The following is a 22,880-nucleotide window of genomic DNA, read 5'->3' on the forward strand; positions in this document are numbered from 1 at the left end:
TTCTCTGATTTTCCTTTTTGTCGTTATGTCAAATTTTAGTTAAATTTTGGTCCGATAGGTCAGATTTTAATTGATCAACGAGAGGTTTAAACTTGGTTAATGTCTCTGATGTCCACGTCATTTTTCTGGATTAATAAAATTAAACTTGTAATGTTAACTACATAACATCATTAAGTTGAAGAATGTTATCATGTATATCATATAATTTATATAGCTAGATATGTATTAGTTTAGTCTGTATAGCTAGCTTGTGATGATAAATATTTCAGATAGCTAGTAATCATTTTTTCTACGGCAGAAGATAACACGAAAATCCGCCAAAAAATCTGGAGTACACGGTGTTACTAGTCCTGGAGTAACGAAGAAGAGATTGGTAGACACGACTCCAACGAACAAAACTATGCTGTAGTGGTCCAACGTGGCATCTCCCGCCCAATAATCCAGCAAGTTAGTTACCGAATGTTACACGTTATACAGAGTAATGCGATAGACCCAAAGAGATTAAATCTTACCACTAATAAGACGACACGCAAGCAAACACGCGAAATCAACCGCATCGCTAACTAATCACGTGAAGAAGCACGGAATAATTGAGTGCACCGTAACGTACACAATTAAAACAAATAATATTTTAATTTTAATCTCGCGCTGTACACTTCCCCCAAGATAGATCTATCTATCCGAGAGAGACACACATTCACTTCCCTTTTTTTTGACTTCAAACTTTTTTTATAAAGGTGAAAAAAGCTGTTTTTGTCTCTTCCTACTCTTCCGGCGTCAACGGCGGATCCTTCGTGTGTCAACGATGTCATTCACTGCGCCGGAATTCGATTACAGAGTAACGACTTCCTCTCTCTCTTACTCACTCACGAGTCTCCAATTCTCTCTCTCTCTAAGGCTCATTGTGTTTGCTTCTTCTTATGCAGTTTGGTTTCTCAACGATCGGGTGAGTTTTCTACTATCGTTTCTAGCGTTTTTGTTCTTCGATTTGACTCTGTTTCAACGATCAGGGAGGAGCATAGTTTCGCCGATGTGGATAACCTGGAGCACTGTGTGAAGTACTTGAACCAGAGCTTAGTCACTTACGGATTCTCAGCCTCGCTCGACCTCTTCGCTACCGATCCTGTGCGTCTTTTCTCTTTAATACTCTCTTTTGTGTTATGAATCTGATTCGATAAGACTTGTTGTTATGGTTATTAGGTTTCGATCGCGAGGACTTGTAATTGCATATACGCTTTGATTCAGCAGAGACAGCGTGATGTGGAGTTCAGAGAATCTACCAATGATCAGAGACTACGGTGACTCTTTATATGTTGCATTGTCAAGCTTTTTCTTCTACATGTATATTTGCTTGTATCCTAAGTCAAACCTATGAAGAAGATGGATCGTTGTGTGATCTAGATCTTGCTAATGTTATTATGTAGAAAAATATTATCACTATGTTTGGGTTTAATGTGTGTGTCTGTTTTGGAGTAAAATCCTTCTGTAGAAGACAATTTTCCGACACAAAAGATACTAGAATGCTACATTTTGCTGATATGCCTTGTCTGAACGAGATGGATTGTTGTGTGATCTAGATCATGTTATGTATATATAGAGTATCTTATCACTGTCTTTTTTTTTGGTTTTATGTTTGTTTAGAGTATAGTTTAAGTAAGATCCTTTTTCGGGACAATTTTCTGACACAAAGTTACTGGAAAAGCTACCTTTGATATGTCTGTTTGAGAACATTTTTTTTTTTGTTTTTAAAACTAGTTTCTTGTTTGCTACAGACTTTTATCCGACATGGCGAGACTGGAGGCGAAAGTTGAGAGGCTTGAGAATCAATTGCAATCCAAGGAGAGGGAGCTTGGTTCTGTCACAAGAACGGAAGCCAAAAACACAGCCGCTTTAAAGGCGCAGAACGAGAAGCTACAGAAAGAGAGGGATGAGTTTCAGCGGATGGTCATTGCTAACCAGGTTTTGATCAAATAAGCTTAGTGTTGATCAATGTTTTCAAACAACTTTTGAATGCTAATGCATATCTCTTTGAACATTTTTTGGTTTTTGGAAGCAAGTCAAGACTCAACAGTTACATGAAACAAAGAAGAAAGAAAAAGAGTATATAAAGCTACAGGTATGCTTTTGGTTCACTCTCTTATGTTTCAAGTGTATGAATTATATGTTGCGTCTTACTAAACTGGACATGGTGAATATTGATCTTGTTGTAGGAGAGGTTAAACCAAGTGTTGATGGAGAAAAAGAAAGAAACGAGATCAGGCATGGAGATTATGAATCTACTCCAGGTACTATTTGGGTTCTTGAAATGACTACTATCCAGTTTTCTGAGAGTAGCGGCGAAATAATCAACATTTTCGTGTGCAGAAAGAAGGGAGACAACGTGGAACATGGACTGGGAAGAAAACTGATTCTGATTTCTACAAAAAGATTGTAATTACCATATGACAATATTATAGCTTTATGTTGGATGAATGTACTTATAAAATGGGTACAATATGGTCTTGCCAGGTAGATGCATACGAGGCTAAAAATCAAGAACTAATGGCAGAGAACACTGACTTGAGAGCCCTATTGCGATCCACTCAGGTTATATTTCTTTTTTTTTCTTTTTTTGAAAAGAGAAAAACTTTATGATCCTATTATTAAAGACGATGATCATTTTGACAGGGAGACATGCGTTCTTTCTTGAATGCTAATGGCAGAACGAGCTTAGACCCGTCTCAGTCTCCTTTAGGCGGGAAGACGGTACATAAAATTTCATTATAAGCTAAATCAAGATTGAATTTATAAACATTGCATACATATAACCAAAACATCAGTATCAACAAGGAAAACATTATCTTTAATTGACAGGATGTTTTCGACCTACCTTTTCGTATGGCTCGAGGTCAGATAGAAGATAGTTTACGCTCGAAGATGGTTAGCATCAAGGTAACAGTGGTAACCTGAAGTTGACACTTCCGATCTATTTAATAGCGCTTCGTTTTTATCGTTACATGTTCTTTTGTTCGGTTAATGAAGGAACGTATGGGTCAGTTAGTAGACGCTCAAAAAGAAGTAACAATTACTTCAGAAGCGTCAGAGAGGGAACTTGAACTCGAAGCACAACTCGTCGAGGCACGCAGCATTATTCAAGAACAGGTACTCTTATTAGATTTCTCAAATACTATGTATCTTCTAGAAACATTACAAAATTTTATAATCGTGTATTTTTTATTTTACGTAGGAATCTATAATGTCTAAGCATTTGCCAAAGACAGACCGGAGAAGAAACTCAGCTCCTCCTCCACAGTCTCTCAGTGGACTTCGTGGCTGACTTAGATTGTGGATCTCTCTGGTGCAAAATATATCAAATCTCTTAACAAGGCAATGTCTCATGTCTTTTCTAATCAATTTACAGAAGAGTTTATATGAATTATTAATGGATGTGGACAAAAAAACAAAAATATTTTCAAATTTATAATTTTTATATTCTTAAGGATTCCTAATGAATAACACCATTGGACATACTTATTTGATTAGAATCCTTAACTATTTAGAAAAAAAAAAATAATAATATAATATACCTAAGGATTCCAATGGTGAGTACACCATTGGAGATGCTCTAACATTGTACAGAAGAGCAACTCGGTTGTTTATTTTTGGAGATAGTTACATAATGACACTTTTCTACATATCAATAACAATTTGGGTCATTTTTCGCTACCCACCCACTTTTGCTAACTAAAGTCTCTGAAAATCTAATGTATCTCTAATTAATTAGGAATTAGTTATATGCTAAACGAAACTACACTTCCCTAGTTCTACTAGGTCTGGGCATAAAAACCAAGAACCAAAACTGAATCGGAAGCAAACCGAAATAACCGAACCCGAAACTAAACCGAATGTTCAAAAATAATCGAACAGTTCCGATACTTCTATAACCGAAACCGAACTGAAAACCGAATAGATACCCGAATATCCAAAATACAATTTATGTACCGAGAAATATTAACTATATATAGTATTAAAATTAGGGTAATTCTCTCAAATAGCTATTTTTAAGTTTTGTCACCAAAATAGCTATAAAAAGATCAAAATAGCCTTTTTATTTTGAAACTTTTAATATTTATTTTTTATTTTTAAAATTTGAAACCACACCCCTTAACTTCAAACCCTAAATATAGATTAGTTAACTCTTGGTATAAATGTATATTTATCATTTAATAAAACTATTTTGGTTATTTTTCTCATTGATGGCTATTTTGTGAAAATAAACTAAAAAGAGCTATCCCTAGTTCTACTAGGTCTGGGCATAAAAACCAAGAACCAAAACTGAATCGGAAGCAAACCGAAATAACCGAACCCGAAACTAAACCGAATGTTCAAAAATAATCGAACAGTTCCGATACTTCTATAACCGAAACCGAACTGAGAACCGAATAGATACCCGAATATCCAAAATACAGTTTATGTACCGAGAAATATTAACTATATATAGTATTAAAATTAGGGTAATTCTCTCAAATAGCTATTTTTAAGTTTTGTCACCAAAATAGCTATAAAAAGATCAAAATAGCCTTTTTATTTTGAAACTTTTAATATTTATTTTTTATTTTTAAAATTTGAAACCACACCCCTTAACTTCAAACCCTAAATCTAGATTAGTTAACTCTTGGTATAAATGTATATTTATCATTTAATAAAACTATTTTGGTTATTTTTCTCATTGATGGCTATTTTGTGAAAATAAACTAAAAAGAGCTATCCTAAGGATTTCTCTTAAAATTAAGGAAATTCTATCAAATAGTCTTTTTATTTTGAAATTTTTAATAATTATTTTTAATTTTTTAAAATTTGAAACCTCACTCCTTAACACTAAGCCTTAAATCCAGATTAGTTAACCCTATAATATAAATGTATATATTTTCACTTAATAAAATCTCTTTTGGTCATTTTTCTCATTAAAGGTTATTTTTGTGAAAATAAACTAAAAAAAGCTATCCTAAAGAATTTCTTTTAAACTTAACAAATATTCTAAAATATTACTTATAAACCGAATTACCTAAATATTTTTTATCCAAAGTATTTAAAATTTTCTGAATTACCCTAATGAATTGAATTACCCAAATATTTTATCTAAAATATTAAAATTTATCCAAATTACCCGATTTTATCATGTTTTAGACCTCGATAAAATCCATAATTGGACTAGTCATCGGTACTGTAATTAAGGGCACTATATAGATTCGGATCAGTACTTGAAATATCTGATCCGAATCTAAACAGGTATTCAAACGCCTAAGCCTAATAAGGACCTAAGCCTTTTAAACTTAAAAGAAAACTTCTTGTAAGACTTCTTCTTCGTTCGTTTGAAAAGTAAAACAAAAAAAAATTGTATTTTTAAGAATGTTCTGAGATACGATAGCTAAATAAGTCTTTTATATTTTTTTATTTTTTTGGTTCAAAATAAATATTATATGTAAACCAATTTGAAATAAGAAAAAAACTTAGCTACCATTAAAATGTAAGGTTGTTGTCACTGTCTGATATAAAAGAATCGTGGTCTCTCAATGGAGACTGGCGGGACTTGGGGCTCGTGAATACAAGTAGAACGTCGCCCTCTTGATGGCTTTGTATACATGTAACAGTCTAACAGATGTACTCCTCAATCTGATATTTAATAATATGGCCATCGACCGACGGTATCCTTTTTTCTTAAATATATCTGAATTTGTAAGAAAGAGTTTTGGTCGTAGAAGGTTTCACTGAAAAATAATCACATGTTTATTTCAATTTTTTGTCATCTCTATATATCAGTTCCACTTCAAATCTTTTATAAACGAGAACTAAAACCTATTTTCCTTTGCTTGATGATAAATTAAGAGCCTGAAACTGACTAAGTATTAATTTGGGGTAATTGGAACATGAATTTTTGTGGAATTTGATGATTCTAATAGTTGAAAGAGTTTTACTAGTTAACAAGATTTAACAAATTTTATCAAATATTTTTACATAAATTTTCATTACTTGTGTATAGAATTATATTGATTGTTATTATTTTTTAAAGTAGGAAATTGATAGTGATAGAAGAAAGAGAATGAGAATCATTTCAATTACTTTGTTCTCAACAAATTATGGGAAGAGTCCTGATTTTTTTTTTAGTTTTTCAAACTTTTATGTAATTTTTTTCTTTTCGAATACTAATAAAGAACACGTTAATGATGACATGTTTTTTTGTTACACATCTCATATAGTTTTGTATTTTTTGTTTATTTATTAACAAATATATATATTATGCTATTAGTGGTTCATTAGTAGTTTATGCTTAATCAGTTTTTATATAGTTTGTTATTTTTTTTGGTTTGAGTCGTACATGTAAAATTACAGAAAATAACTGATGTTGTGTCTATAGATTATGTTAAAGTTGTGATTTGTATTATTTTATTATTCGATTTTGTGTATTTTATGTGAATGTATTTTATTACACAGATTTCAAAAATCTTATGTGTATAGATGAGATTTTCAAAATTAAGTCTTATGAATAAAAACAAAGAAAAATTAAATTTCAATAATAATAGATTTTAATAGAATCTAAAAATCAATGAAAAGTAAACTTTTATAGTAATAAAAATTTTTAAGTGGAATTTAAAAGTTTCACACCCCAATAACAAGGGATTTTATTCAGATTTTAAAAATTTATAAACTAATAACAACGGAATCTCAAAATTTGATAATTCTTTTACAATTCTTCTAACAATAACTCTTAGCTATTTGCGAATTCATAGTTAAACTAATATTTATTTGAGGATGAACTATTCTCATTTGTATTTACATTAGTTTAGAAATATTATTTATATACTTCCATTTCTGTATTAAACTATATATCTTGTAACTTATTTTGCCATGAGGGTTATGAATAACGCCCATGAAAATTATCTCAGTAAACATTAAGTAAACACGTTCCCTTCACAGACATAAATAATTACTTGCTATCATCACCGATTTATCACTTTGTTTCATATTGAAATTTTCAAATCAAATACATTGACTTTTATTAAAACTCCTTATGAAAAAGACATCTCGAAATATAACTAAGATTCATTAAGTTAAATTAAAATATATAGACACAATCGATCACTAATAAAGCAATGGAAGTCTACATCAAGTTTTTATATAGACACGCCTATTGGGGATGATTGGTTGGACTTTATCTCCCTAATTTAGCTTTATTTATTTTTAAATCACTAAATTTTACCAGTCATGCTTTAGCTTCACTTTTAAAAATTAAAGTCTACATCAAGTTTTTATTTAATTTTACCAATCATGCTTTAGCTTTGTTTTTAAAGCTACAGCAAAAAAAAATAAAACAAAACTTTTTATTATGTATTTTAGGCAAAAATGCTACATCATATTTTTATAGGCTGTAGAATCTGTAAAATATAAAAAAAATATCTATAATATCAAATAAATTATATAATTATAATAAAAACTTTTATAAATATTTTAATTTTGAATTTGAGTGTTTTTTAATTATTAAGATATTTAAATAATATAAATATTATTTATATATCCCTTTTTAAATTACAATAAATTTTGATAATTTATAAAAAAAATATTAATATAAATTAATTTAAGTCATATAAAATAATAATTTTATATATACAACACATATTTCATATATTTTTTTTAAAAAATATCAAAAGCCTATAACTTACAGTTAAAACAAATTTAACTACAGCAAAAATCTCTGCAGAAAAAGTCTACAGTAACAACTTTACAACTACAACCAATTTATCTAAAGCCAAACATCTACGTCTAAATTTTTTAAGCCACAGTCGAACCAATCATCACCAATGTACTTTTGTCGATTTGTTTATCGTTATATAAATTTAATTAACAACCCTTTAAAACTAAACATTACAACAGTTGGCATTAAGTAAACTGTTCCATTCACAGAGATCAATCTTGTCCAAGTTAGTGCCATGCGTCTTCTTCTAGATGTTTTCGAGTTGATGTGAGGCCGTAATATTAGCTATTTAAAAACTAAGATGCCAATTAATATAATATCTAAACAAGCCAATAAACTTTAGACACTGAAATAATGAGGTAGTGAAGACAATCAGAAGAAGATGAAACATTCAGTTGAACTGAACATGTTTTGCTTCTTCACTTGTTCCGGTAGCTAGATCAATATATATTACTCCATCGGTTTTTTAATATAAATTGTTTCAGAAAAACTTTTATATTCCAAATTATATGACGTTTTCGATTTTCTATGTAAAATTTATTAACACTTAATGTTATATGACCAATGATAATATACCTTCTATTTTATTATTGGTTGATTTGTAGTTAGGTAAAAAATTAATGATGTTTATGTTTAGAAAATATAAAAAGTTAATGATTTTTTTAATATATGTGCACAATTTTAAAACGAATTATATTAAAAACGGAGGGAGTAGTGACTAAAAAGGTTATATTTGCAATATAACCCATTTTTCTTTCTTATATCTCTGAAATGATATATAATCTTGAAAAATAACTAAAAGGCTATACTTTAAAATGGAAAATATCGACAAGAAATTGATCTTATGCTTTGTGGTATACCAGATTTGAAGAAATAGATTTATAATCTTCAAATGGACTAAAGAGGGTTGACCTTGTGTTCATTAATTTTATTTGATATACCTATGCTTAAGTCTGAATTAACCGGTCCTCTTTTTTTATGAAAGTTTTGTAATGAGTAGTTTAGAACTTGAGATTCTTCATTTTTGTTTAAGTAACTCCGCTTAAAATTAAATGAGACCCCAGAACAGAGAAATACTTATGGTCCGATGCAATAAAATGGTTAAAATAAATTATGTTTATGTGTGTAAACTTTTTTGACATAAGAAAAACCAAATATTTTGTTTTTCATATCTTCTCTATTAAAAGAGAAGTACCATTTTTATCTACCATAAAAAAAGTCATATTAGCCTTATTAGGTCTATTTCATTAATTATGTTTATTTAATTATTTACATTAATCTATTAAATATATAAAGATATTAATAATAAATCAATTTTAACTGTAAATTTAAATTTTAGTTTTAGTTATAACAAAATTTGAGAAAAAATCTAACAAAATCTTTCTAAAAATTTAAAATATTTTATTTAAATTAATACCATTGATTAATTTCGTAATTAATAATATATACTCTTATACTTTTTTTTTTTGAAACACACTTATATTAATTAAAAGAGCAAAGTTAGTTGGGAGGAATAAACACTCCTACAACCACCACCGGATCGGTTACAGCCAAGGCAGCTTTAGCAAGTCTGTCTGCTTGGATATTAAACTCACGAGGAATCCAAGTGAAAGAAACAAAATCAAACACAGAGATGAGGGAGAGGATATCCGACACCACTCCATAGAGTTCAGGTATGCAGTCCCCTGAGTTAACCGCTTTAATCAGTTGCGAGGAATCAGATTCAAAACGTATCGCCTTCAAGTTGTCGCAGATGCCCATCTTCACTGCTTCAAGTAGAGCCAAACCCTCCGCCATGATCGTCGAAGCTACAAAAGGAATGCAGGAGCTAATGGATCTAGTTCCTGACGGGGCTATACGGAAACATCCCACACCCGCTCTGTTCCCTTGACCCTTCCACGCAGCATCAGATCGGATCGTGACCGTGTTAGGAGGTGGGGGATGGTGGATTGGTTCAACCAAACCACTCGGCGATGGCTTCATTTTCGGTTCACAAATCCATTCTCTGGCTAATCCAATTGCTTTTGATAGCGTACTTTCTGCTGAGGCTGAGGTACCTTCAAACACGAACTTATTGCGCTCCTTCCAAATACTCCATAAAATCCAAGGCGCAAGTGACCCAGCAGTGATCCCCGAAGGAGGCAAGCAAGTAATGGAACAAAGATCCGTCCACATCCCCGCTAAATCTAGTAATCCACTGAAATCCGGAGCCGTTGAGAAAGGCGCATTAAGCCACACTTTCCTGGCAAAAGCACATTGGAAAAACAGATGATTAATAGATTCAGCTTCACCACATCGCTTACAGGCTGGATCAACTGGGACATGTCTTTCCACCAGCCTTTCTCCCACCGGCAGAGCGCCCTTGAGTAGCTTCCACGCAAACATCTTCACCTTTGGTGCACAGGCCAGTTGCCACACAGACTGCTTCCAGTTTACAGAAGCGATGGCCGGTCCCGCAGGGGTAAAGTCACCCTCGTCCACAGCACTATAATATCCAGACTTCACCGAGTAAACTCCTGATTTTGTACCCAGCCAAATAATCCTATCTAGAGCCCCAGATTGGCTTGGCTTGATACATCGAATAGTCTCTTCATACATAGGCAGCCAACTGTGGATTTTTGTCGCATCCCACTCGCAGGTCCCCGGGCACATGAGGTCCGAAACCCTTAACTCAACCGTGCTCTCCTGCGGTGGTCCCATTGGGCGTACCTGTTTGGAGAAGCTCAGCCAAGGGTCATCCCAGACCTTGATATCTTGTCCATTTCCAACCACCCAGCCCAAATTTTTAATCAGAAGATCCCGTCCGACAAGCACGCTCCGCCATCCATGGGACATGTTAGAAGGTCCTGTGGCCGTTAGGACATTGCTTTCAGTGCAGTATTTTCCCAAAAGAACTTGACCCAGAAGGCAGTCTGGATTTTGAACTAGTCTCCAGCTCAGCTTAGCCAGGAGGGCAACATTATACACTTGGAAATCCCGGAAACCAAGTCCCCCCAGAGCTTTTGGTTTGGCCATAGAATCCCATGAAACCCACGCCATTTTCCTGGTATGTTCATTATTATCCCACCAGAATCTCGTCACAGTGGACTGGATTCTTTTGCATAAAGACACAGGAAGAGCAAAGTGGGACATGGAGTAGGAAGGGGCTGCTGAAAGTACACTTTGCAGCATCACCATCTTACCTGCTGAGGAGAGAAACTTGTTAGACCATCCCCGGGCCTTTTGTTTTATCCTGTCCACAATGGAGGAAAAAATATCATGTTTCCTCCTACCAAATTGCTCCGGTAAGCCAAGATATTTTCCGGTTCCCCCCTCTTTTTGGATTTGCAGTTCTTCCTTGACCATTTCTTTAATCGCTGCCGGGGTACGTCGGGAAAATGTGATAGCCGATTTTTCCTTACTAATAGTTTGGCCAGACGCGCTCTCGTACTTGGTAAGAATGTCAGTAAGTGCGCTGCAGTTTCCTTGAGTGGTTTCAAGGAAGAACATAGTATCATCAGCAAAGAGGAGATGATTAATCCGAGGGCAGCCTCTTGCCACTCTTATCCCTTGCAGAGAACCATCCTCTTTTGCTTGGTTACATAATCCCGAGAGAACCTCACTACACATTATGAATATGTAGGGAGAAAGGGGGTCTCCTTGGCGGATTCCCCTACTCGGTACTACCTTCCCTCTAGGCAAGCCGTTAATGAGGAAGGAGTATGTAACCGATGAGATACATTGCATTACACATTTGACAAAATCTTGGTGGAATCCCAATCGAACCATGACCAGCGATATAAACTCCCACTCGAGCCGGTCATACGCCTTACTCATGTCAGTCTTGACAGCCATCGCACATCGTTGTTCAGCCTGCGACGTGTTGAGGTAATGCAACACCTCATGAGTAATCAGAATGTTGTCCCCTATAGCTCTTCCTGGGACAAAGGCGGATTGATTTACCGAAATCAGCTTACTCAACAGGGGCTGGAGGCGACGTGTGAGTAGCTTGGAGAAGATTTTGTAATAAACATTACATAAAGCAATAGGGCGGTAGTCCGAGACCTTCTGTGGGTTGGGAATCTTTGGGATGAGGCGGATGTTAGTCTCATTGATGAGCTCCGGTAGTGGTTCCCCCCTGAAGAAACCTTGTACCTCCTTCACTATATCCGGCCCTACGTCTTCCCAATGAGTATGGAAAAAACCCGCCGAGAAGCCATCTGGTCCCGGGGCTTTTTCAGCATTAATGGAGAAAGCAGCATCGCGAATTTCCCCTGAGGTGGGAACAGCTATCAGCGAGTCATTCTCCTCGCCTGTGAGAAGTGGCTGAAGCGCCCGGTTGACAATGTCCTCTCTTTCCCCTGGTAGTGATGAGAACATTTTTTGAAAATAATCCCCAATCACTTGGACAATCTCCTCCTCCTTATGTACCATTTGACCATCCTCCCTTTCTATCACCGAAAACCCATTTATTCTCTTTCTGTTCTTGGTGGTCGCATGGAAATAGCCGGTATTGCGGTCTCCCAGCTTGAGCCATAATGCTCGGCTCCGTTGTCTCCAGTATTCCTCCTCCGCCGAGTAAGCCGCATTCAGCTTTGCAGCTATGACTTGTATCAAATCAATATCGTTCACCGGGCTAGACAATGCAGCATTGAGAGCCGTTTTCTGTTGCTGGATTACTTCTTGACTGTTTCTGTGTTGGGTCTTATTCCAGGCCGAGATTGCACTCCGGGTAGACGCCAGCTTGTCTCTGACAGAGGCCTGCCCTGCTCCACGCCAAGCATTCGAAATCATCTTCCGTGCCTCTTCATTCTTACACAAACGGCGATCGTATCTAAAGTTTCCACGCCTTCTTCGACCACCCTTATCAAAGAAAGATAGGAGAGGTTTATGATCAGAGGTAAGATCAGCTTCAAGGTATTGGCATCTAGCCGTAGGGAAGCGTTCTGCCCAAAGCGTATTAGCAGCAGCTCTGTCCAATCTACACCTCACTAGGTGATCACCTCGTTGTCCTCTCCACGATAGTGGGTCACCTGAGTGTTGCAGATCAAACAAATCACCTTCCGAGAAAAAGGTTCTCATATCTGTGAAAGAACCCTCCGGGCGTTCCTGGCCCCCCTCCTTCTCCTGCGAACAGAGTAGGTTGTTAAAGTCACCTGTAATAAACCAAGCATCCTCTCTTATAGTCGCCTTTGTCACAAGAACATCCCAAAGATGATTCCTCTGATTCTTATCCGTACTTCCGTGAACAAAGGACGAGTAGAATTGTTTCCCTTCAAACGAGATAAAGGTGTCAATTACATGGGCATTAGAATCCAAAACATTTAAGTTCAGTTCCTGTTTCCAGAGAAGCGCCAGCCCACCCGCTCCATGCCCAGTGGGGGAGACAAATGGTGATGTTCATAGCGCAGGCTTTCCAGTTTTTTCATCACAAATTCATCGGGATTTTTCGTTTCCATTAGAAAGATGATATCAGGGTCAAAACTCTTTGATATCTCCTTCAATCTCCGAACTGTCTGGGGGTTCCCCAACCCCTGACAGTTCCAGCTCAGGATAGCTAAGGAACGGGGTGGGATGGAACCCGAAAATCCATCCTACGACGAGCACTGGGTGGGATCATGTTGACGATCGGAACGTTGTCTGAAGACGACGGGGTTCCTGTAGAAGCTCCTTTCCTGATGTTCTTCCCTTTTTGCATACTTTGCTTGACTGTTTTCCTAGGCCTCTCTCCATCCGAATTTTGTTTCTTCCGACCTGTTGGGGGCTTCTCCACATGAAGTTTTCGTTTGCGTGAGCCTGAAGGAAGGTTGGGGACCGGACTCGAGACTACTTTCCTGGGTCCTGGGGGTCTTCCCGGTTTCCTTTTCTTCCCTGCAGCAGCTGATAATGGGCTTGCCAGTGCTTTCCCAATCCTGTCTTTCGCTGGTAATCTATCTCTTTGAGACCCAGGATCGGTTTGAAACTCAACATCTTCAAATCTGACCTCAGTTGAAACTGGGCCTAGCCTCGAAGCAATGGGGATTCTCTCAATCGAGTTTGAGCCAGGGGTCTTCTGACTTTGTGGAGATGGCCGGTCAGAGTGCCTGGTCGGAGAGATAGTCATCTCTGGAAGATAAGGTCCTAATCTTTCTCGGACATGAGCCCTATCTTGGGATCTTGTCTTAGGCCCTGAGGTCCCCGTAGAATTACGGTTATCCAGTAAACCATTCTCTTGTGTCAGAGGCCCGAGGCGAGCCAATACTGGTGTTTTAGAGCCAGAGCCTTTGTCTCCCCCCATTAACTTCCTCCGTCAGCATTCTTTCTTCATTGATTTTGGCCAAATGGATCGCGTTTCCTTCAATGGTACCTTGGGCTTCAGCTAATCTCACTCTTTCTCGCCTGGCCGCACTTTCTGATGGATCCGCACATGCCGTGTACTGAGACAAGGTTTCTCTTATTACTCCCACTGCATTCTCAACAGCCACAATGGGTAGGTTCGTAGAACCCATCGGTAGGGGAATCCCCCTTTCATATGGCTGTGTTTTGTGATGTGAATTAGCAGAGGCCTCCTGTGGAGTTGGGCTCCTCCTAGCCGATGGGACTCTTCTCCCCTCCTCACAGCTCTGATAAGAATGTCGGCTTTTGTTTTTGCTCGAACGGTACAAGTGGGAATCCCCACGAAATTGGTAACTTGCTCTTCGAGCCATCTCCCTGTCTCGGTGGTAGTCTATCTCCCGACTCTGTGTCGGGTTATGAGGAGTAAGGGATCGAACTGGATGCCACTCCTGTCCATGAGCTCCTCTCTCTCTCAGTGTTTTCCCCCGATGGTTCTCTCTTCTCTGAGAGCCTTCATACGCCAGCGAATGAGAAGAGTACCCACTAGTAATTCTTCTTTGTGGAGGTCTGCTCACATCATCACAGGAACGGTGCTCCGCCACTCTGGCCTCCGACTCTTTTTTAGGATTTTCCGGAAACCCGATATCTAGCGTCCTATGTTTAGTCTCCTGGTTTGCCATCGATGCTTTCTTTAAAGCCTTGGCTTCCAGGCAATCCCGCAGCTCATGGTCCAGTTTGCTGCATTGTGAGCAATGTTTTTCAAGCTTTTCGTAATGGAGGGTTGCTATCACTTCTCCTCCATTATCATATTCTATAACAGTTCTCTTAATGATGGGAAGCCTCCCATTAACATGCACTCTTACTCGGGCTGGGTTAGAGGTGATATCAGTTGCCTCCCAAGTGCCAAGATCTTCGCCAATACTGCGGATTGTCTCTTCTGATCCTAGGTGGATAGGTAATCCTTGGACTTTTATCCAGAAAGGAATCATTGATGGAAAGTCCGGAGAGATCGTGGGTTCCCATCGTTGGAGGATAATCATCCACTTAGCATAGTGGTAAGGTTGCTTCTCCAGCACTGTGAGTAAATCGGACTCCAACTCAAACTGGAACTGAAACATTCCCAGCCCCAGGTCAGCACCAACAGGGGGAATATCAGTCTTCCAATGGTCAGTGAAAAAGGGGATAAGAGACCACACTTTCTGGACCGAGGGATTGGTTACCCTACCGATAAGCGTGAGAGAATGCTTTTCCTTAAGGGAGTTGAGGTCCGATGCAACTGCTCTGATTCTCGCCTTTCTCGGAGCCGGTACATGCTCAAGAGCGGTGGTCTTGCCTTTCTCGGAGGAGGAGAGGCGGCGCTGCATCTCTTCCTGTTGGAGGTTATGTGTAACGAGGTGAAATCTGTAGCAGTAGACTTTAGCCGCAAAGTTTCAGACGTTTCTTCCGTAACAAAAAGGTTCTTGAGAAGAATTGAGGTTAACTGGGCAAGGGATTATCTTATCTTCTGAAACAAAGTTTTAGTTCGAAGTCCAGTAACCACTGGGTAAAACTCTCAACCTGATGAGTTTAGCAGCAGTCTCCGCCGATAGCTCTACCAGAGGAGTAAAACCTGCAAAACTCACCGTACAGAGCATCCATGGGAAGATCCATCTTTAATTCCGGTGAAAAACCTCGTCGGAAATGGCCAACCGACCCAAGTCGGGGGAGAACCCGGTGGGTTGTTCTTCAAGACTTCCTTTTACCTGGTGGATATTACTGGAAGCAGAAGGAATTTGAAATAAAGCTTCCTAAAGCAGAGTACTCAGAGCCAAAACAGGAAAGGAACCCATAGGTAAAAAGGAGGAAAGGACGTATAGCGAGAAGTCAAAGACCTTCCTCTAAAAACGTGCCTGGGAGCTTTTATATATACTCTTATACATTAATTTAAATAAGATTTTATTATAAAACAAAATAAAATAAAAGTGTATGCTATTTTTCAAAATTTATAATTATATTTTATATCTTCTTTATTAAAAAAAATACCATAAACAATTCATACTAGGTCTATTTCATCAATTACATATATTTGATTATTTAAGTTAATCTATTTAATATTTAACATTTCTAAAAAATCTTATAAATTATATAGATATTAATAAATAAATTTTAACTGTAAATTCAAATTTTATTTTTACTTATAACAAAATATGTTGGAAAAAATCTAACAAAATCTTAATAAAAATTTCAAAATATTTTTAAATTATAATGTTGTATTATTATAACCTATTTACTTATAAAATCCTGCAATATACTAAAATAAATAACATAGAAATATAAATTATGCTAAGAAAATATTAGTTCTATAGTATAACTAAATAAAATTTTAAATTGTATTGTATTCAGTCTGTAAAAATTAGAAAAAATGAAGGAGATTCTAAATTTGTTTATTTCATACTATGAATTTATTTTACCAAACTCGAAAATATATTAATATAAAATAACAGTTAATAATAAACTAAAATGTATAAAACAAATCATTATACATTAATAATATCGAATAAGAAACATAATCAATAATATTATAGAGTATTAAATATACATGTTTATATGTTAAAATATTATTTATGATAAAACACACAGTATGTTGTTTTTCATAGACAACCATCATTTTCCACTTACAGTAAATGGAAATAATTATTTTCTTGCATATTTGAGTTTTGATTTTGCATTTAGTTTAGAAGAAATAAAATGCTGGTAAAACAATATCAAATGTATAATTTATTGCATATAAGCACACAAAGTATCAAACTAAGCACAGGTCTAAACACGATTTAGTAATCAAATCATAGTCCTTAGAAGTCGTAGAAATAAACAATCTATAAGTAGTTTAAAAATGTATGTATATATATAATACACATATAAACAAAAGGAAGTTAAATAATGACTAATTGTAGTAGTGATTCTTTAGGATTGGGGCTAACATATAACTGACGAGTGTTAGGCCATAAGAGCTTAAGATATGGACTACCTAACAATAGTTTCACTTAATTAAGCAAAATATGTTAGGCTTGACTTATTACAATTTAATTTGAAAAGTGTAAAGAAGTAAAAAAAAATGAGAAAATGAAAAACAAAGTAAAATTGAGAACATGGACATCCTCCAGCAGAGCTACCTGCCTTGTGAGATAAATAAAAAAAAGCATTAAAGTCTCACCCATATAAAGTTTGCTTCATCTTTTTCTACACTTCATTACCACCAAAACGCAAATCACCAAACGCTAAACGCAGAAACTCAGTTTTCGGTTACCTAATTATCTGTGGACGCCCTCACCGTAAACCTTCACCAACCCAAATTTAATTCTTCTGTGTTTTTATTCACAAAGTACATAAAGACAGAGAGATAATAATAACTTTCTCTTCTCTGTCCCTTCCTCTTCCTCCTCCTTTTTCTTCCCTCTGTGATTCATTAGTTGCGTAAACCTCGAGTTTCTTCTGTTCCATTAACACAATGAAGTACATTCGAAGCAACAGCCTGAAACGTCTCTTCTCTTTCAAACGACGCAGTTTCGACTCCGACTCTGAAAACTCAACTCCACACTCCAAATGCGTGGAGGGTTTTCAAGAAGCAGAGCAGTTTCAAAGACCCAAGTGGAAATGTTTCTCCTTTGAAGAAATCCACGACGCAACCAACGGTTTCAGCTCAGGTTCTGTCTCCAAATTCAAGAAACTTTGATTCTCCCTCTATAATGTCTTTTCTTTCACTAAAAGGGTTTTGTTCTTCTGCAGAGAACTTGGTAGGAAGAGGTGGATTTGCAGAGGTGTACAAAGGGATTTTGAGTAAAAGTGGTGAAGAAATCGCTGTGAAGAGGATAACAAGAGGAGGGAGAGAAGATGAGAGGAGAGAGAAAGAGTTTCTAATGGAGATTGGAACAATAGGACATGTCTCACATCCTAATGTCTTGTCTCTTCTTGGTTGTTGTATTGACAATGGTCTCTATCTTGTTTTCATCTTCTCTTCAAGAGGCTCTGTTGCTTCTCTCCTTCATGGTACATAACCCACAAACCTTAGAACTTGAACTTTTATGAACATTTGATGCTTTTCTTGAACATGGTTTCAGCAAACTTTGCTTAAAAATTGATGCTTTCATTATGTTATTTGGTGTTTTTGTTTTGTTTTGAAGTCTGTTTTTTATAATAATGTTTATGTAGATTTGAATCAAGCACCATTGGAGTGGGAGACAAGGTATAAAATTGCAATTGGGACAGCAAAAGGGCTTCATTATTTACACAAAGGTTGTCAAAGAAGGATCATCCACAGAGACATTAAATCCTCCAATGTTCTCTTAACCCAAGATTTTGAACCACAGGTATTCTGTTTATTTTCTTTCTCTTCCATCTTAACTTCCTAACTATTTCATTGTTAAATATATTTTTTATATTTTTATTTAATAATTGTATTCAAAGAAGAAAATAATTGTCTTTGTATTTTTAGATATCTGATTTTGGGTTGGCAAAATGGCTGCCTTCTCAATGGTCTCACCATTCCATTGCTCCAATTGAAGGCACATTTGGGTATTTTTGTACTCAAATTTTATTTCCATATTTAAACTATATAACAAACTGCATGTGTTTCCTTTAAACATATTGATTGATCATTTTGAATAAAAACAGGCACTTAGCTCCAGAGTACTATACGCATGGGATTGTGGATGAGAAGACTGATGTATTTGCCTTTGGAGTGTTCTTGCTTGAACTCATTTCTGGTAAAAAACCTGTTGATGCATCCCACCAAAGCCTACACAGCTGGGTAAATCCAATTTAACCCGAATTTATTTACTATTTACTGGTATTTTTTACTATTGACAACTTTTATTTCATATTTTTAAGGTGTGATTGGTAAAGGTTTTAGAAACTCTTTATAGCTTTTCCACTCACTTCTTTATAATACTTTTACCAATCAGAACTGTATGAAATAAAATAAAAAAAACTCAAAAAACTTAGATGAAGTAAGTTATTTTTACATAAAAAGATTTTTTTTTAGATCAAGAGCCAAACGGACCCTTGGCCATATATATTTTCCATCTAGTTACAGAGAAATGAATTCATGGTGTAATTACATATTAATATTGTAACAGGCGAAAACGATAATAAAAGATGGAGAGATTGAGAAGTTGATGGATCCAAGGATCGGTGAAAACTTTGATATCCAACAGCTTCATCGCATAGCTTTCGCTGCGTCTCTCTGCATCCGATCATCGTCTCCATGTCGGCCTTCCATGATCGAGGTATTTTAGTTTATTTGACATTTTTTTACATATTTGGCTGTTCCTTTTCTAGTTTTCTTCTAGCTAGGATGCTTATTTGTTTTTTATTCCGTTCATTTTAATAATTGAAAACCTACTTTGGGCAACAGAAGAGTAATATGTATCATTATTATGAATTTTTGAAAAGCTAAAGTATTTTTATGATTGGTTCATAATGAGACGTAGTATCGTGTCAATATGTTACTCAACGATTCGCTTTTCAGTTAAGATAATTGGCTGCGTGACTAAAAAGTATCTTTGTTGTTCATTATGTGAACTAAAAAAACTATAAATCTTGAAAAATATAAAGGAAATAATCATAATTTTTGTACCACATATAACATTCACATTTATTTTGTGTTCATATAAAGCTGTTTTTTGATTTATTGTATAAGATATAGGAACCTCTTTTTAAGTTTAATATAAAGAAGAGTAGTATTATATATGAAAAAGCTCCTTTACCGACACCTAATCTCAATCACAGTCGCATACAAAACAAAACAAAACAAGCACTATATTTTCTCTTTTTGGGTCCAAACAATATGTTTTCTAAAACCAGATTTTGATAGGGTTATTGAATAAAGAAAAGTCATGTCATATAAAGAGGCTCCTTTACCGACACTTAATTTTGATCAATAGTACAAAGAAACTATTAAACCAGATTTTCTAGATCAAACACACATAATTACAGCATCATTACAAGATTGGTACTAAGATATGTTATTTTCTTCGGTTAAACATCTAAGATATGTTATGAATCTTTCCTTTAGAATGAACTTTGTGTTTTTGAATTTGTGGCACATTAGGTATTAGAAGTACTACAAGGAGAAGATATAGAGAAGGAAAAATGGAAAATGGAAGAGGAAGAAGAAGTGAAGGAAGAGTTTTGGGGATACGAAGATCTTGAGGATTGTGAATGTGATTCTTCAATCTCACTTTCCCCCCCCTGGCTCTTTCTCTAATCGAAGCTCTTCCAATCGGAGTCGCTAGGTATGAAATTAGTTGTACAATTTGAAATATCAATTTTGTTTTACTGTATATATTTGTTTAGACTTGTCTATTTCATGAACACTTGTAGTATTCAATGAGGTGTTTTATTTATTTTTCGATGTGGACAGTTAATAATATGTAAACCAAACTCTATCCAGAGTTTGCAAACCCCATATAATCTGATACCATCCCAGTAGATGGCATTAAGAATTAGGGTCCCATTGCATGCATTGAGTAATTTTATTTTTTTGATCAAACATGCATTGAGTAATTAAAAATTTTCTTATTAAAGTAAACATAATCATTTTGTTTTTTATGAAATATCTTCAGAACATTTTAAACGCAAATATTTTTTTATTATTTTACATTTCCAAAATATTTGATAATAATGACATAATGTTATATTTCTTAAATTAACCTCATGTAAACAGTAAACATATGCAAATTCATATGTAAAACAAATATTAAACCTAAAAAAATGTAGCAGGCTAATAAATTCCTTCCATTTTTCTAAGATATATGCTTTGAACTATTTTTAGTTTGATAAAAATATATTTTTCTGGATTTTTCAATACATACATGATGTTTCAAAAATATATGCCTATATAATTATCAACGTTTAACCATAACTATTCATTTTAAAAACAATAATCAGTATGTGTAAAACATCCTACAATATTAGTCTTTGACAAACTGATGTTGTCCCTCCATGTGACAATAATCTCGTTCATATAATTTTTTATAAGGAATATCTTTTTTTTTTCAATCTTTTTTTTTTTGTTTTATAGGAGTATCATACTAAAATTTTCAAAACAATTTTGACCTTAAACCAATTTATTCATAGTTAAAATGTAAAATAGTATATAAGTCATCCATTTATATATCAGTGACATCATAAAAATTAACTTGATTTCTTTGTATGTGCAGTATTAGAATTACTCTTATATTGAAACGAAAAAGTAGTGACAAGATAGATATATTATTCGAACAAACAAACAAATAAACAAGTAATTATTACATGAGAACAATCCTCAAACTATTGTAGTAAGGGAAATTCTCCTTATTGTAAAACAAGTTAACATATACATTTTAGTACTTCAATAACCACATAAAGTTTTATAAATATATATGTTCATACATCTGTGTGGTTTCTAAAATTTACTTGTACATTATGAGATGTCATATTCTTAAACAAAATGTCTTAAACAATATGTAATATAATTACGATTGTCAACTGTGGAAACACTGTAGTCTAGTAGTTAAGGTTTAAATACTTCTATATCTAGATCTGGGATTCAAATCCTACATTATGTAATTTCTTTGCAGATTGCATAATATAGGAGTTTCATGTTTTAAAACCAATCTTCGTATGAAGGAATCTTCAAGATCATTGAATTCACATGAGTATGCCAAGTCCTAGGATGCCATTTGATGATCACTGATTTGATCTTAGACTAAAAACATTAATAATTGTTTTTAATCATAATAATGCATGCTTGGATCAATACAATGACAATAAGTTTTTTTTTACTGAATACAATGACAATAAGTTAAGTGTGGATACTTGTTTAGTGGCTGCCTATGCCAGGTGTAAGGAACAGACAATTATCGTAGTATCACTCTACAATTATTTAAAATTTTACGTTACTTTTTTGGTATACTGATAATGCAATAAAAAATTTCACTATATTACAATAAACACTATATTACAATAAACTTTTGATGTTTCAGTCCTCAGTCATCATGAACTTGAGTACTACAAGAGATTTACACATGGATTAAGATCTTTAAGTTTAATATAAATTTTTTGTTTGTTAGTCTGAGTGTCCAGTTAGCATAACAGGTGATTAATAAGTTTCCATATTAAAATAGGAGTATGATTGGTTGGATATATAGTAACACAGAGGAAAAAGAATTAGGAAAGAGAAAAAATAGTTGAGTAAATTTTGTTACTCTAACAAAACATGGAGTAAATATTAGTGTATGTTTCTCATTCTTTCAACAGTAAAGAGAGTAAATGTCAAAAGTGAATGTATAACTTGATTGGTGAAATATAAGTTTTTCTTTTTGGGTGAAATATAAGTTAAATAGAGAATAAATGTTATTCTCTCTCGAAGTTTCTCGCTATTGAAACAATATACTTAAAACCTAAATTTGACAAATAATTATCATATTCGAATTTGAGTCATTGGACCAAAGCAACAAAACTGAGTAATATAAGTCCGCCTACATCCTTAAACATTAGGAAGGGGGTTCCAAAAATAATTAAAACAAAATAAGAGTTCTTAAAAACTTGAATATAACTATGTAGAACATTCATACCAAAGAAAAAAACTATGTAGAACATGCATTCATAAACTCCAAGTCGCTGCTATGCATATCAATTTTTCAAACTTTCAGTTAGTACTAATAAACAATCCAGAAATTCCTAATTTATGTGATAGAACATCTTTTAAGTCCTTTAAAGCTTAAACGTAACATGCAACGAATTATTATATTCTTTTATCTTTTTTGGTTGATAAAGTGTGTCTACAATAGTTGGATAAGCCAATTCACCCACATAATAGAAAATTTTCAAACTTTCA

The 22,880-nt window shown here is 34.7% G+C and overlaps 3 protein-coding genes across 3 annotated transcripts; 2 read left to right on the forward strand and 1 right to left on the reverse strand.

Annotated features, from left to right (window-relative positions):
- Positions 1–649: 649 nt before the first annotated feature.
- LOC106441682 (afadin- and alpha-actinin-binding protein) lies at positions 650–3,487 on the forward strand. Its single transcript, XM_013883467.3, has 13 exons — positions 650–838; positions 927–946; positions 1,011–1,125; positions 1,201–1,298; positions 1,773–1,959; positions 2,054–2,116; positions 2,211–2,285; positions 2,365–2,430; positions 2,509–2,586; positions 2,668–2,745; positions 2,854–2,931; positions 3,022–3,141; positions 3,227–3,487. Exons 1-13 carry the CDS (start codon positions 806–808, stop codon positions 3,314–3,316), a joined length of 1,101 nt encoding a protein of 366 aa, XP_013738921.1. The 5' UTR covers positions 650–805; the 3' UTR covers positions 3,317–3,487.
- Positions 3,488–9,229: 5,742 nt separating this feature from the next.
- LOC125578024 lies at positions 9,230–13,811 on the reverse strand. Its single transcript, XM_048740291.1, has 2 exons — positions 13,316–13,811; positions 9,230–12,981 (listed from the first exon to the last, which is right to left on the reverse strand). The coding sequence occupies exons 1-2, from the start codon at positions 13,809–13,811 to the stop codon at positions 9,230–9,232; spliced, it is 4,248 nt and encodes a 1,415-aa protein (XP_048596248.1).
- A 3,497-nt stretch (positions 13,812–17,308) lies between these two features.
- LOC106441673 (receptor-like cytosolic serine/threonine-protein kinase RBK2) lies at positions 17,309–20,422 on the forward strand. The gene is made up of 7 exons (XM_013883461.3): positions 17,309–17,706; positions 17,789–18,049; positions 18,212–18,369; positions 18,495–18,574; positions 18,674–18,809; positions 19,138–19,287; positions 20,112–20,422. Exons 1-7 carry the CDS (start codon positions 17,511–17,513, stop codon positions 20,265–20,267), a joined length of 1,137 nt encoding a protein of 378 aa, XP_013738915.1. The 5' UTR covers positions 17,309–17,510; the 3' UTR covers positions 20,268–20,422.
- Positions 20,423–22,880: the final 2,458 nt, after the last annotated feature.

The sequence above is a fragment of the Brassica napus genome, chromosome A9, assembly GCF_020379485.1.
Source record: "Brassica napus cultivar Da-Ae chromosome A9, Da-Ae, whole genome shotgun sequence".
Taxonomy (NCBI): domain Eukaryota; kingdom Viridiplantae; phylum Streptophyta; class Magnoliopsida; order Brassicales; family Brassicaceae; genus Brassica; species Brassica napus.